The sequence below is a fragment of the Mustela nivalis genome (genome assembly GCF_964662115.1).
Source record: "Mustela nivalis genome assembly, chromosome: 1".
Classification (NCBI taxonomy): Eukaryota; Metazoa; Chordata; class Mammalia; order Carnivora; family Mustelidae; genus Mustela; species Mustela nivalis.
Genome location: NC_139020.1, coordinates 59,665,044 through 59,680,404, shown reverse-complemented (window position 1 = coordinate 59,680,404; position 15,361 = coordinate 59,665,044). Strand labels below are relative to the sequence as shown.

The 15,361-nt window shown below is 38.9% G+C and overlaps 1 protein-coding gene across 2 annotated transcripts in view; it reads left to right on the top strand.

Annotated features, from left to right (window-relative positions):
* Window positions 1–15,361, top strand: part of CCDC191 (coiled-coil domain containing 191) — an 89,584-nt gene that overhangs the window by 45,975 nt on the left and 28,248 nt on the right. For both annotated transcript variants that reach the window (XM_082740781.1, XM_082740782.1), the window contains exons 10-13: window positions 694–1,151; window positions 1,955–2,067; window positions 4,055–4,137; window positions 5,265–5,366. In XM_082740781.1, coding sequence (XP_082596907.1) covers window positions 694–1,151; window positions 1,955–2,067; window positions 4,055–4,137; window positions 5,265–5,366 — 756 coding nt within the window. The remainder of the gene's footprint in view (window positions 1–693; window positions 1,152–1,954; window positions 2,068–4,054; window positions 4,138–5,264; window positions 5,367–15,361) is intronic.

The following is a 15,361-nucleotide window of genomic DNA, read 5'->3' as shown; positions in this document are numbered from 1 at the left end:
ATAAAGCTTTTAAAACTACTAAGCCATATGCTAAAATATAATATTATTGATAATATTCTTATGTAATGCAGATATTTGCCTGGTAATCCTGGGCTTACAGATATTCCCCACAGATAGCCTGGCAATAGTCTGGAGATTGTGAACTGTAATCCATGCTTTGATCCTGAGAATGAATGAGTGAATGAGTGAATAAGTATATACATACATACATACCCTGTGATTCAGTTATTAGTGGCAAGAGAAGCATTGAGAGAACAGAGCTATTATTGATTTATAAAGGTATTTGGTAGTTTTCAAACATTCTTGAGGGAGAATATGTCCTTTGCCACAAAATTCAGAGTTAATTCATGCAGATTAAAGTTCCTGTAATATATATCTGGAGTAATCCTGCCTCATTCACAAATAAACTATCCAAATCAGAAATTTCTGAGTACAGTTTTCTTATTGCAAATGGCCTGGCCCATGGCAATGGCCTGTACTCTGTAGCCACTCGCCCACACAGGTTCCGTGGTGAGCATCAGTCCACACTCTGAGAATAGCTCACAGAGCTAAGGCTGGTAGCCTCTGAGATAGCCAGGCCCAGAGCACAGGCTAGATGCACCATTGAACCAAACAAGGCTGATTAGATGACATGGGATCTCATCAACACAGTCCTTTAAACAGCTAAAGTGTAACATGCTCCCTCTCTCTCAGGTGACTGCTGGGCCACCTCTGTGGGAAAAGCCTCCCTCAGGGAGCCATGACTGCATGCCCAGCCCCCACCTAGGAAGACCAACAAAGAGTGACTTGCAGGTTCCCCTCCAGCATATCCCTCTGAACCCATCTGATAATAAGCAGCCCACGACTGGGGATGCTGAGCCCTCCCAACAGCCTGGCAGCAGCAAAAAGCTCAGAACTACCAGCCAGAAAGCAGAATCCATGTGCTTGGGTCATTTCCATAACCGCCACATCTTCCAGCAACTGTTGATTGAAAAGCAAAAGAAGAAACTTCAGGAACAGCAGAAAACAATTCTGGAACTGAAGGAAAGCCAGCGGCTGGCAGAGGCTCGGTGGGCTGCAGAGCGGGCTGCAGCAGTCACTGATGCCCAGAGCTGCCTGCTGTCGAATCCCAGAAGAAAAGAACCCAAAAGAACCTGCCAGGTGCTTCCAAAGTATGTCCACTATATCAGAATATTCTTTGGACTTACGATTGGGGTTTTTTCACCTGTGGTAGATAGGCCCCTGAACTTCTTTTGTCCAGCTTCCAGACTCCATGAGCTCTCCCTTTCTTTGAAAGTACACAATTCAGAACAAAGCAACCCCCCTACATTGTGACTGATCCGTGACAGGTACTTATAATATTTGAGGCAACTGGCTACCTTTGAGTTACACAGTTAGCATTTGTGTTGTACTACTTTTGTCCAAGGAGCTCTGTTACTATACCAGTAAAAGAGAACAGTGCTTACTTGCTCTGCCTCAATGCTGGGTTTCTGATTATGTGTGGTTCTGAGAAGCCGGGTTGTACAATGTCAGGTACAAATGGAGCAGCCCCTGGGCTGGCTCATTACCTAGCTTAAATTTGCAGTTGTTTTGGATAAAAGTAAACATCTTTGAGGCTGGAATAAGAGTCCAAATTTCTCAAAAGTCACTTACAATGGTTCCAGATGTGTTTGAGACATACTCAGTTCACGTGATAAGGCTAAGAAGTGGGTGATAGATACCTAATGATTTGAAGCCCTAGGGTGGGAGTCAGAGCACCTGACTAATGGCACACTCCGGCCAGTGACTCAACTTTTCCATGCTTCGTTCCACCAACGTCTAAAGTGGGTTTAATACATAGTTATCTTAGAGAGTAAAGATTAATTATAATTTGTGAAATGCTTTGAGTTTCTCAGGTTTGAAAGCTTTGAACAAAGCTGGTTATTGGTCTGAATTCTTTTCCTTTTTTTTTCTTTTTTTTTTTTTTTACCCCCAGTTCGCCTGTTGCTTCCCTTGAGACTGATGGTAGAGGAGGTGACTCCCCAAATTCTCTCTCTGGACCCAGAAGGAACCCAAGGCAGCAGAAGGCACCCCACCCCATACTAAAAGGCAGGGCGGTCTGGGTGGTGGTGGCCTGGTGGTGGTGATCTTCCTTCCTGAATTAGAATATGCTAGGACTGAATCCTGGTGACTCTTAAGTTTTGAGACTTGGCAGAACCTGGTCAAAGATGGCTAGACATGTGAAGAGTGCAATGCACCAGAGAGTTCCATGCATTTTTTTCCTGCCCTCTCTGCCAAACTTTTTGGCCTTCCCAAAGAATACCAGAGGCGGGGTGGGGTGTTGAAAGGTATATCATTTTGAATTGGTTTGGATTACGAAAAAAAGTGGGACAGTTACACAAAAATACTCTTGAGTAGCTAGCTGCTAAGGACAAACATTGATAAAGATCATCTGTCATTATACTTTGTTAACTTTGAATTATTGATCCTTTTACAGCAATCCATATGATTTTATGAGTTGTACCTTGATAGGCTTTTAGTAGTGAAATCTACAAACCAGACATTTTAATTTAATAACATTTTTGATGCATGTAGAAATCACTGTTTAAACAAAACAATACTATGAGAAGAAAAGCATTCGCCACCTAGCGAATCCACTGATTGTTTTTTCTGTATACATAGTCATGAATGTGCATATGTTTGTATTTGGAGGTAGGCACGTTGGCAATTATATTATAGTTGTAAGTCTGATTTTTCACCTTTGGCAAGATTGCTGCCCTTAGAAGAAGTGATGCCATCTGAAGCACACTGTGCCTGAAGTCCATTTATTTTAATGAAGAAATTAGCAATCTCTGTGTTGACTCTCTGCCAGGACGGCAGTTGATGCCATCTTTGCCTACCACTGAGCATGATCCAGAAATGCCCAGTTCGATGTGATTATTTTTTTAAATGATTGTTTGATCAAGGAGTTAACATATTTTAGAACTCCAGGCTACTTTTCAAGTGGTCTTTAGTGATTAGCTCTAGAAAAGATGGGAAACATGCTTCTTACCAGAGCCTGCCTCTCAGGGCTTTCACTTTAATCCTCTATTCTGTTTCTGCCTCTTTAAAGACAGCCTCCCTGCCACCATCTGTGGCAACCCCACTCTTCTTTTTTCAGCAATGCAAACACTTAATATCTGTAAGAAATAGCCTGGTGAGTTTTTTGTTTATTAATTCTTGAAACTTGGACTTAAATCTTCTTCTCTATAACATGGCACAAGGAAGCAAAAGTAACTATTGGCTGACTTAGGTGAGCAGAACTTGATACTCCTCCCCCCCATTTCCCTCTCCTGTAAAAGTCCCGATTGATGACAGAGTCATATTATCAGACCATCTTGCACATTTGCTTCTTTTGGATCGATATTTAATAGACTGTCAAGAACAGGAGTCTGACACTTGAATTCGTTCAGCTGCCAGTTCTCCAAATGCCTAGTACAATTCCATTTCCTGCCCATCTGTATATCTATCCAAGCCTTAAAACTAGATTTTAATATATTCATCATGACCCTAAACTTTAGTTTGTTGGTTGTTGTTGTTACATATACAGACGTAGGTATAATGACTTAGGAAAAAGAGCAGACTCAATGGGATTTGAGGACTGACTGTACTGCCAAAGTATTTATTAGATGTAGTTAAAGTTTTCTCCATTCATTGAAGGATTACCAATTTAAAATTCTGGTTTCTGGGTTTCAGTAATAAAAGTATCATCAAGGTACACTGTCTTATTTAAACCAGTAAACAATTATTCTAATAGAAACGTGAAAACAATTTGCAAATTGTTCATCATTGATGAGGATAGGATTGTAGGTCTTTAACCTGTAGGGGGTAGATAAATAACATATACGTACTTACATATTTATAAATACAACTACAACTTATATTTTTAAAGTATAAATTTTATATTTATAAACAAATAAATGTTTCTGAAATTGTAAACACTCAACTTGCAAGAAAACCCTAACAATAACACGAGATTTTGCTATAAAATGTGGAGACATTTCTTTTGCAGTTCTCCTTATATTTTTGATATTGGAACTCTGTTACTATTTTCTAGCCATGGAAGAGAGAGCAGTTCAGCGAGCTGAACGTAGGCGGATCTTGGCAGAGAGGAAGAAGAAACAAGAAGAGGACAAATTGGTAAATCAAGAATGAAACCTGAGGCAAGAAAAAGGATTTGTATAGGTCTTTATTAAAAAAAGGAAAAAACGAAGCCTAGGGGTGCATGGGTGGCTCAGTCGATTAAGCATCCAACTCTTGATTTTGGCTCAGGTCATGATCTCAGGGTGATGAGATCGCAAGCCCCACATCAGGCTCGCCTGCTTAAGATTTTCTCTCTCTCTCTGTACGCCACCCCCCCCCACCTCTCTGCCCCCGTCTAAAAAAAAAGAAAAGAAGCCTAGCTTGTTTAAGTATCTTGAGACAATCGAGCTAGATTAACTTCAGAAATAGCTTTTTATCCACTGGCCCAAACTCTGAAAATTTTAGGAAAAGAAAGAGAGAAAGCAGTAACACCATTAGCATAGCAAGAAGGAAATGTTATAAAAGTTGATGGGAGCCAGCAATGAGGAAGATTTACATATTTAGATTTAGATGTCCAACCTGGTAAGTTGCAAAGGTGAGTAGTTCTTGCAGTTTTGACCTAGACTATCAAAAATAGATTTTGTATCTACTAAGAGAAAATAAACAGTTTCAACAGTTTGGGGGTTTTTTTGTTTGTTTTTTTTTTTTTAAGATTTATTTATTTATTTATTGGACAGAGAGATCACAGGTAGACAGCAGAGAGGCAGGCAGAGAGAGAGAGAGAAGCAGACTCCCTGCTGAGCAGAGAGCCCGACGCGAGACTCGATCCCAGGACCCCGAGATCATGACCTGAGCCAAAGGCAGCGGCTTAACCTACTGAGCCACCCAGGCGCCCAGTTTGGGGGTTTTTTGTGTGTGAAATGAAAGAAAAAATTTGTCCTACGCTGTATGGCGTTTAGACTTAGTACTTCACAAGTAAAAATAAAAACTAAAAAGGAATCATTATTTGATGAAAAATTAATGTTCTCTTCTTGCTCTGTATCTCCTTTCCAAGTAGAGAAGAAACTTTTAAGTTACACAACTGACTACCTGTTGGTTGGCTTTTCTACTTTTATCAGAAAATACGGGCTTCTTTCAGAGACAGGCGGGTACTCTTGGTAGATACTTGACATTCCTCAACATAAAAAATCTTACTTCCATACAAATATAGCATTCTTATTTTTTACAACTCTCCTCTTGACCAGGCCCAGTTAAAGGCCCAAGAGGAGGAGCGTCAGAAGAGGGAAGCAGAAGAAAAGGAGGCTCAGCTTAAGAAAAAACGAGAAGAGAAGAGACTGCAGAAAATGGTTCGTAGAATCTGTTTGGTCATTCACCTGCTTAAAGTCTATTGTGTAAAATACCGTGACCCTGTGCACCTTCTCCATCCCCAGGCTTCCCTCCAGAACACTCTTCTCGCACCTCCGTCCTTTTACGCGCTGTAAACCTCATGCAGTGAAAACCTCATTCTTTAGATTATAGCTCAAACATGGCTTCTCCCAGATGAGCCTTTCTTGCCTTGTACACTCTCTTCTCCACCCAAGGTTAGGTTATGTTCCCATTTTACCTCCGAAATATATTTCCTTCAAAGCATTACCAGAGCTTATAATTACGCGTATGTTTTGTGGTTGTCTTAATTGATTTCAGCATCTCTAATGAAACTGGAATCTCCTTGAGAGTAAAGGGAGCAGTCTAGTGTTGCTCACTGTTGTATTGGTGAGCAGTGTCCCTGGCATACAGTAGCAACTTAGCAAGGGTGTTGAATGAGTGAGTGAATGAGTGAACAAGTAAATGAACAAATGGAAGAAAATATACGCCCAAGAAATAAGAGATAAAACTCTTACTTTCAAGAGTATTGAATTCTAATTGGAAAGATAAGGCCTAAATATGCCTGTCAGACAATATAATACAGCACATGTTGTCTTGTGGCTCAAAGAACAAAGAAGGGGCGCCTGGGTGGTTCAGCCAGTTAAGTGTCCAACTTTTGATCTCAGCTCAGGTCTTAATCTCAGGGTCATGAGTTCAAGCTCTGCATTAGGCTCCATCCTAGGTGATCAAGCTCTGCATTAGGCTCCATGCTAGGTGATCAAGGAGAGCCATAGAAGGAAAGCAAAGGAGATCAAGAGATCATAGAAGGCAAGACCTATAAAGATTGAGGAGATAGAGACATTTTCATAGAAAAGAGATTCTAATTGGAAATTGCATTAGGATTCTACAGAGAAACAGAATAAATAAGTTATATGTGTAGGAAGAGATTTATTATGAGGAATTGGCTCATGTGATTATAGAGGCTGAGAAGTCCCACAGTCTACCATCTGCAAGCCAGAGACCCAGGAAAGCCAGCAATGTAATTCCAGTCCTAGTCTGATTTGATGGTATAAACTCTAATTCAAGGGCAGGAAAAGACCAATGGCCTGGCTCAAGCAGGCAGCCAGGAAGGAAAAAAGGGGCAGATTCTTCCTTTTGGGTTTTTTGGGTGTTTTGGTTTTGGTCTAGTTATCCCTCAAGGGATTGGATGATGCCCGCCCACATTTGGGAGGGCAGTCTAACAGACTCCATGGATTCAAATGCTAATCTCATCCCAAAACACATTCGCAGATACACCCATAAATGTTTAATCTAGGCACCCTGTGGCTCGTTTAAGTTGGCACATAAAATTAACCATACAAGTCTCCCCCCATACACTTGGCACCCATACACATCTCCGTAAACTATACTTAATCTCTAAATAAAGAAAAGAAGATCATAATTCTGCTTAACATGATACAACTTTCTTGCATACAACGAAAACTGTACTAACCCCTTCCCCAGAAGAGGTCAAGTCCTTGAATGATGTTTACTCTTCTCATTGATATCCCGTAACTTAACTACTATGATATAAAATAAAAATACTTAAACACAATGGTACAAATTCAATACATCTTATATTATGATTCATTGTAGAACATTTGAGAACTACAAAAAAAATGGAAAAATATGAGCTCAGCTATAAGAGGTAACTAAATATCCTAGTATATTTACTTTGTTTCCTCTAAGCATCTCTCTTTTTATAGATTGATAATTTGGGGGTGGGGGGAAGGTGTATATAGTACTTAATCTGCTTTTTTGCATTTAAGAATCTCTTATGAATATTTTCATTTACCATTCAGAATTTTTCAAAACGTTTTTATTTATACGTTGACAGTAAATTTTTTTCAATTTTTATGTAAATTCCAGCTAACACAGTTTGATACTAGTTCCAGGTGTAGAATGTAGCGATTCATCACTTACATACAACACCTGGAGCTCATCCCAACAAGTGCCCTCCTTAATACTTACTATTTTTTAAAAATAAACTTTTTATTTTGGTTTACTTTAGGTTTATTTAAAAAGTTACAAAAGTAGTACGAGCTTTTGTATACCCTTCACTCAGTTTGTTTCTCCTTAACATTATCACCTTACATTACCATAGTGCATTTGTCAAAACGAAGAAACCAACATTAGTACATTATTATTAAGACCAGACTTTATTCACATTTCACCAGTGTTTCCAGTTTTTCTGACGTCTCATCGTGTCTTTTCTGTTCTGTTACCCTTTATGTATATTCCTTTGCCACTACCACCTGCCTTTGATGGCTATACCTTTATAGTAGATATTGAAATTGGACAGTGAATTCTTCTACTTTATTCTTCTGTTTCAGAATTACTTAGCTATTCTTTGCCTTTTTATATAAGTTTTAGACTAATTTATCAATGTGTACAAAAAAAATCTTGCTTAGATTTTGATTGGAATCATATTGAGTCTATAGTTCAAATTAGAGAATTGACATCTTAACAACATGAGTCTTTAATCTATGAGCATGGTATAGCTCCCCATTTATTTAGATCTTTGTTTTATGAGTGTTTTATAGCTTTTCGCATACCTTGTATATGATTGGTAGATTTGTACCTACATATTTCTTTTTTGGTGCTCTGATAAATGATGCTTTTTTTTTTTTTATTTCAAATTCAGTTTTTTCATTGCTGGTATATAGGAGCACAGTTCATTTTTGTATGTTGACCTTGTATCCTGCAACCTTACTATAACTCACTTATTAGTTCTAGGCAGGGTTTTTTTTTGTTGTTGTTTTTTGTAGATTCTTTGGAATTTTCTACAAGTTGTTTGCCAATAAAGGCAGTTTTATTTCCTCCTTTCTGATTTGTATGCCTTTTATTTGTCTTGCCTTATTGAACTAGCTAGGAGCAATTCCAGTGCAAGATTGAATAAGGAGTAGTGAGATACACTTGTTCTTGTTCCTTGCCTTGTTCCAGATCTCAGGGGGAAGATCCAGTCTCTCATCTTTACTGTCATATATGTCATGTATTTTACTTTTATATGTATTATAAATACCCAGTATCTTCTTACTTTTATTGCTTTAAACAATTGTGTTTTAGTGTGACTAAAAATAAGCTGGAGGCACATGGGTGGCTCATTCAGTTAAGCATCCAGCTCTTGATTTTGGCTCAGGTCATGATCTCAGAATAATGAAATAGAGCCCTGTGTTGGGCTCTGTGCTGGGTGTGGAGCCTGCTTAGGATTCTCTCTCCCCCTTTCCTTCTTCCCCTCCACCACCCCACTCACATGTATGCTCTGTCTCCCAAATAAGTGTTTAAAAAAAATAAGCTGAAGATTATAGTTTTTCATTTCTGATGCTCTTTATTTCTTTGTGTACATCTAAGATTTTAACTATATCACATTCCCTTGGCCTGAAAAATCGCCTTAAACATTTCCTGTAGGATAGGTCTGCTGGTAGTGAATTCTCTTAGTTTTCATTTGTCTGAAAAAGTTTTTGTTTCTTCTTCACTTTTTTTTTCTTTTTTTTTTTTAAGAGAGAGAGAGAGAGCACATGAGCAGGGCAGGGAGAGAGGGGGAGAGAGAACCGACTTAACCAACTGAGCTAGCTACCCACTCTCCCTCACTTTTGAAGGTATTTCACTGGATATAGAATCCTGGGTTGATAGTTTTTCTTTCAACACTTCACCTATGTCATTCTGTTGTCTTCTTCTTACCTGGTTTCTGACAAGTTTGCTGTCATTCTTATCTTTGCTCCTTTATTGTAAATGTCTTAATCTGCTTAGGTTGCCAGTTCTGTAGATTGGCCATCTGAGATCAGGGTGCCAGCATGGTTGGTTTCTGGTGAAGGCTCTAGTCCTGCCTTATAGATGGCCACCTTCTCACTGTGTCCTCCCATGACCTCTCCTAGTGAGAAGAGGAGTACATGAGCTCTCTGGTGAGTTAAAAGGATACTAATCTTACCTTTAGGACCTCATTTTACCTTCATTACTTCCTTAGAGGCCTCATTTCCAAATAAAACCACACTGATTGTTAGAGGACTTCAATATATGAATCCAGAGGGGGTTATAAACATTCTGTCTATAGCAGTAGGTAAGATGGGTTCTTTTCCCCCAACTGCCTTCAAGATTTTTTTGTGTCTTTGGTTTTCAGCAATTTGAATATAATTTGCCCAAATGTGATTTATTTGTTTTTTTCCCCCCCGCTGCTGATCTCTGTTTCTTAGATATGTGGCTTTTATCTGTGAGAATTTTGGAATATGTTTACCCATTATTATTCAGATATTTCACCTGTCCCTTTCATTTTCTTCCCCTTCTGGGATTCCAGCTTGCAATGCTTGCCTTACACTGATACTGTCCCACAGCTTTTGGATGTTCTATTTTTCTCTTTACCTTTCAGTTTGTGTATTTCTACTAATTTCAAGTTACCTGATTCTTTCCTTGACTATGTCAAGTCTAGTGATGAGCCCTTTGAAGGCTCTCTTCATTTCTGTTACCATGTGTTTTTTTTTTTAATTTTCTAGCATTTTCATTTGACTGTTTATTATAGTTTCCATATCTCTCTTAAAATTACATATCTGGTCTTGAATGATGACTACCTTGCTCATTAGAGCCTTTAATGTTGTTATAAGTTATTTAAAAATTAAAATTCCCTCTCTGGTAGTTCTAAAATCTCTGTCATATCTGAGTGTTGTTCTAAAGATTGATTTCTTTTTAGACTGTATTTATTGCTTATCTTTTGGTATGTCTTCATCATTGTTGTCATTGTTGTTGTTGAAAGGCGGGCTTGTTGTAGAGAGCAGTAGAAACTGAGATAAATTGGCCTTTAGTGTGGAGATTTGTGTTAATCTAGCCAAGAGTTGGACTACATTTGAAGTTTTGTGTTGCCGTGGTTACCATTGTTGAGGTTTGCTATTGCTATGAGTACCACAGACTTCAATTTACACTAGCAACTTTGTTTTTATCTCTCTCTCTCTCTATTTTTTTTTTTTTTTCCCTTGGTTTCAGGTCTTCCCTCTGTGCTGTTCCCCAGAGAAAGTCTGTCTATCTCTTTCAGGTCTCTCAGGTACAGGCCACTGTTATTACTAGAGATTTGTTTGCATGCTGGTGGGGTATGGATGAGGGGAAACACTCTATAACATTGTGATTAAATCTGTCTTTGGAGTACACAGTATTGGGCAGTCAGAAGAATTTCCACTCCTACTCCTCTGTTCCCTTCTTTTTGTATCCACTGGCTCAGTCTGTAACCTTAAAGCCCTTCCCTCTGAGGTTCCCCCTCCACTTAAATGAGAGGTTCCCCCTCCACTTAAATGAGATGGGCTAGTCTGCTACCCCCAGCTGCAGTAGCATTCCACTAATGTCCTCAGCTGGGGCCGCGTGCAGGTGAAGGCTTTTGTTTCCCAAGGGAGAATGGTCAGGGCAGATCTTACAGTGGTTGCTGTTCCTCTCCACTAGCCAGAACCATGGTAGAAACTTTATCTGGATTCTCCCTGATCTCTGTGAGAGCCTACAAAAAGGTGGAGTTCCTAGAGCAAAAGCCTGCAAAAAGGCAGAATGTCCCTATGACAATGACCCCCAGGTAAAATACAACTTCGGTTTATAATCGTAAACAAAAAGATTTTGTCACATAGACTAGTTCCTATTTAATAAATCATCTATAGCTGTTTCAATCAAGATAGATGCATGTACAAATTGGTGGTGGTTGAACTTTCTTTACAAGTGCTTCAGATCTAAATTGCACTTGGCAGGGTGCCTGGGTGGCTCAGCTGAGCGTCCAACTCTTGTTTTCAGCACAGGTCATGAATTTGGGGTCACGGGATCAAGCCCCACATCAGGCTCTCTGCTGGACCTGGAGGCCGCTTAAGATTCTCTCTCCAGGAGCACCTGGGTGGCTCAGTCCTTCAGCTGCTGTCTTTAGCTTCTGCTCAGCGGAAGCCCATTTCTCTCTCTCCCACTCCCCAGCTTGTGTTCCCTCTCTCGCTGTGTCTCTCTCTGACAAATAAAATCTTAAAAAAACAAATAAATAAAAATAAAAAGATTCTATTTGGGGCACCTGGGTGCTTCAGTCCATTAAGTGCCTGGCTTTGGCTCTGGTCATGATCTCAGGGTCCTGGGATTGAGCCCCACATCGGGCTCTCTGCTCAGTGGGGAGCCTGCTTCTCCCTCTCCCTCTGCCTGTCACTCCCCTGCTCACTCTCACTTGTACCCCCCCAATAAATAAATAAATAATCTTTTTTAAAAATTGAAAAAGAAAAGATTCTTTCTCTCCCTCTGCCTTACCCCATCCTACCCCCACTTGCTTATGCTCCCTCTTTTTTTTTTTTTTTTAGATTTTATTTATTTATTTTACAGAAAGAGAGATCACAAATAGGCAGAGAGTCAGGCAGAGAGAGTGGGGGAAGCAGGCTCCCTGCTGAGCCCGAGGTGGGGCTTGATCCCAGGCCCCTGAGATCATGACCTGAGCTGAAGGCAGAGGCTTTAAGCACTGAGCCACCCAGGTGCCCCTGCTCCCTCTCTCTTAAAAAACAAAAATGCGCTTGGCAGTTTTCTCCTTTGCTTCTGGGCAGTCTTGCTCTCCATAGTGTATTTCTCCACCCAGTTTATCACAGGCTCTTTTTCTATTTGGTGCACAGGTGATTTTTTAACTCCTTGTATACTTTATGTAGCTACTCCCAGCAAGCAGTCACCAAGACCGTGGCAGCATTATTCCTCTGGACATCAAAAAGATGATGACACTTCTGAGCCAGTACCTGCTATGACTTCTCTGAGTAGTCACATCCTCGATGTGTTGATGGGAGCCTGCTTCATCTCTTCTAGTTGGACATTTTTTACTCATTAAGTTTATTAGTTTATGGTGTGAGGTACCATATTTCTAATTATATAGAGGAGTTGCTCTATATAGAGCACTCTATATAGAGCTACTTTCTGTTTTCACCTACCACATAACCCTCCGCTGTTACTTGTTACTCCTAAGAAAATTCTTGTAAATAGTTTTTATTTCTGGCCATCCAATTCAACATTTTAGATGTCTGAAGTCAAGATTATAAAGATAATTTGGGGTTAGTACTTCAGAGAATGTGGACATTTCATTTTGAGGAATTTGTACTGAAACAGGTAGTTTGGATTAGATTAGGCAAATCTCCCTTCCATAGTAAAAATGTTCTGGTGCACGCTCTCATTTTTTTTCTCACAGAAGACTCCTCAATTAGAAAGCTTGTCAGATTCAGCCAATTCACCACACTTTTCCTGAAGTGAAATGGGGGGGGGGCACTTAAATGAAATGTTTTTGTATTTATATTATGTAAATGACAACTATTGTGAAGACAGTCTGCAGTCTTTACTTTTCTCTTGTGACTTTTGTAAGGGATATCACTTGCTGCCACTCACAATTTTTAGGTAGTTTTATTTTTCTCACTTTTATTATAGCCTATTTTTATTAAAAATAGAAAAATACAGTAAACCATTACACTTCTGTCATCTTTCTCAGTCAGCCCCTCAAGGGGTACGTTCTTCTTTGAGGAGCAAAGGAAGTCTGTCTTCAGGGTATTACCAGAAATGGTTACTCTTTCTCACTGCCTAATGATCATCAAATACTTTTAACTTTTTTCTGGACTTACTTGTTCATCGCTTTTAAAAAGAGTGCAGTGTAAGAATATTATTCTAGGCTTTTAATGCAGTGTGGAGTATCTTTAGGGTTATTTACATATATCTCTCTACCCTGTAATCTAAACGAAGGCGCTGTATTGCTAGGTTTCCCATAATAATGAGGGAGAAATATTGATTGCTGTCCTAAAGATACAAATCATCTGTGAACAACACTGAATGTGTCTAAGACCATGCATAGTACTGATTCTTGTAGTACTCATGACCACCTTTTCCTCAGCTGCTTGGCAGAATTGTTTCCGTTAATGCTCCAGTGTTCTGGTACCATGATTAGCAACATGGTTTAGTGGCTATACGTTCAAATTAAATTAATTACCTATTTGTTGAAATGAAATTTCATTAGTGTTTTGGTCATGGCATTTTTACTTATTTTTTCAGTTTTGCTGAGGTGTAATTTACAAAATTGTAAGGTAAATGTCCAACATTAAAATGTCCAACAGGATGATTTGATGTACTTACACATTGTAAAAGGATTCTCACAGTTGGGTTAACACAGCTGTCACCTTATATATTTACCCACTGTGTGTGTGTGTGTGTGTGTGTGTGTGTGCGTGCACGTATGTACACTTAAGTTCTCTCTTAGTTAATTTTAATTATAAAATAGTGTATTAAAAACTACAGTCACCGTATTACACTTTAGGTCCTCAGACTACATTCATCTCACAACTAAAAGTCTGTACCCTTTTTCCAGGCTCTCCCTATTCCTCCCCATACCCCAATTGCAAGCACATTCTCTTCTCTGTTTCTAGGAATTTGGTAATAGCCATTCTAACAGTTGTGAGGTGATAGATACCTCATTGTGGTTTTGATTTGTATTTCCCTGATGATTAGGGATATTTGAGTCGCTTTTCATATACTTGTTGACCATTTGTATGTCTTCTGGAAAAACATCTATCTATTCAGGTTCTTTACTCATTTTTTTAAATGGGTTATTTGGGGGGGGGGTGCTTTTGAGTTGTATGGGTTCCTTATAAATTTTTGGTATTAACCCTTTATCAAAAATGTGGTTTGCAAATATTTTGTTCCATTCCATAGATTACCTTTTCATTTTGTTGATGGTTTCCTTTGCTGTACAGATGCTTTTTAGATTGATATAATCCCACTTGTTTATTCTTGCTTTTGTTGCCTTTGTTTTAAGGTGTTCAGTACAAAAGCTCATCTCCAAGTCCAGTGTCAAGGAGCTTACCTACTGTGTTTTTTTCCAAGAGTTTTAGTTTCAGGTCTTCCATTCAAGTCTTTCATCCATTTTTAGTTGATTTTTATGGATGGTATTAGATAAAGGTCCAGTTTTATTGTTTTGCAGGAGGCTATCCAGTTTTCCCAGCACCGTTTATTGAACAGACTTTCCCCCTTTGTATATTCTTAGCTCCTTTTGAAAATTAATTGACCATATATGCATGGGTTTATTTCTGGGCTCTCTATCCTATTCTGTTAATCTATGTGTCTTTTTTTTTTTTTAATGCCAATACCATACTGTTTTACTTACTGTAACTTTGTGATACAGTTTGAAATTAAGAAATATGATGCCTCCAGCTTTGATGTTCTTTCTCAAAACTGCTTTGGCTATTCAGGATTTTTCATGGTCCCATACAAATTTTAGGATTTTTTTTTAAATTTCTGTGAAAAATACCATTGGAATTTTGATAGGGATCGCAATGAATCTATAAATTGCTTTGGGTAATGTGGACATTTTAACAATATTAATTCATCCAATCCATGAAGACAGTGAATCTTTCCATTTATTTATTGTTCTGTGAAAAGATTCACAACAGCTGTGTTTTGGTTTTGAAAAAGAAAAGAAAACTTTATTATTGTTATTATAGATACCTAATAAAAACAGAAGAGGAAAGAAATCTACACATAGATGAAGGTAAGAGAAGGGAAGAAGCCTGGGCTATGTGCGTCTGCTTCCCCTCCCGGATTCCATTCTAGGGAGCCGGTGGGGCCTGGAGCAGGAGGGGAGGTAAGACAAGATTTAGAGATCTTGACATCCAGAACAGAAGAGCCAGTTCTGACCTGGAGACCAGAAAATGTATTTCAACAACCCGGCTCCCATCGTTATTCACACATCACAAGTCTCACAAACAAGGTCTTGGGGCTGGTTATGGAGGACATAGCACAGAAAAAAAAAAATCTACCCATATAGAACATTTGTGTCTTCTTCAATTTCTTTTATAGGTTCTGGTGGAGACTTTAGGATTTTCGATATATAATATCATGTCATCTGCAGAGGGAGATTATTTTACTTCTTTCCTAATTTGGATGTCTTTATTTCTTTTTCTTGCCTAATTGCTCTGACACTTCCAACACTATTTTTTTTAAAGATTTTATT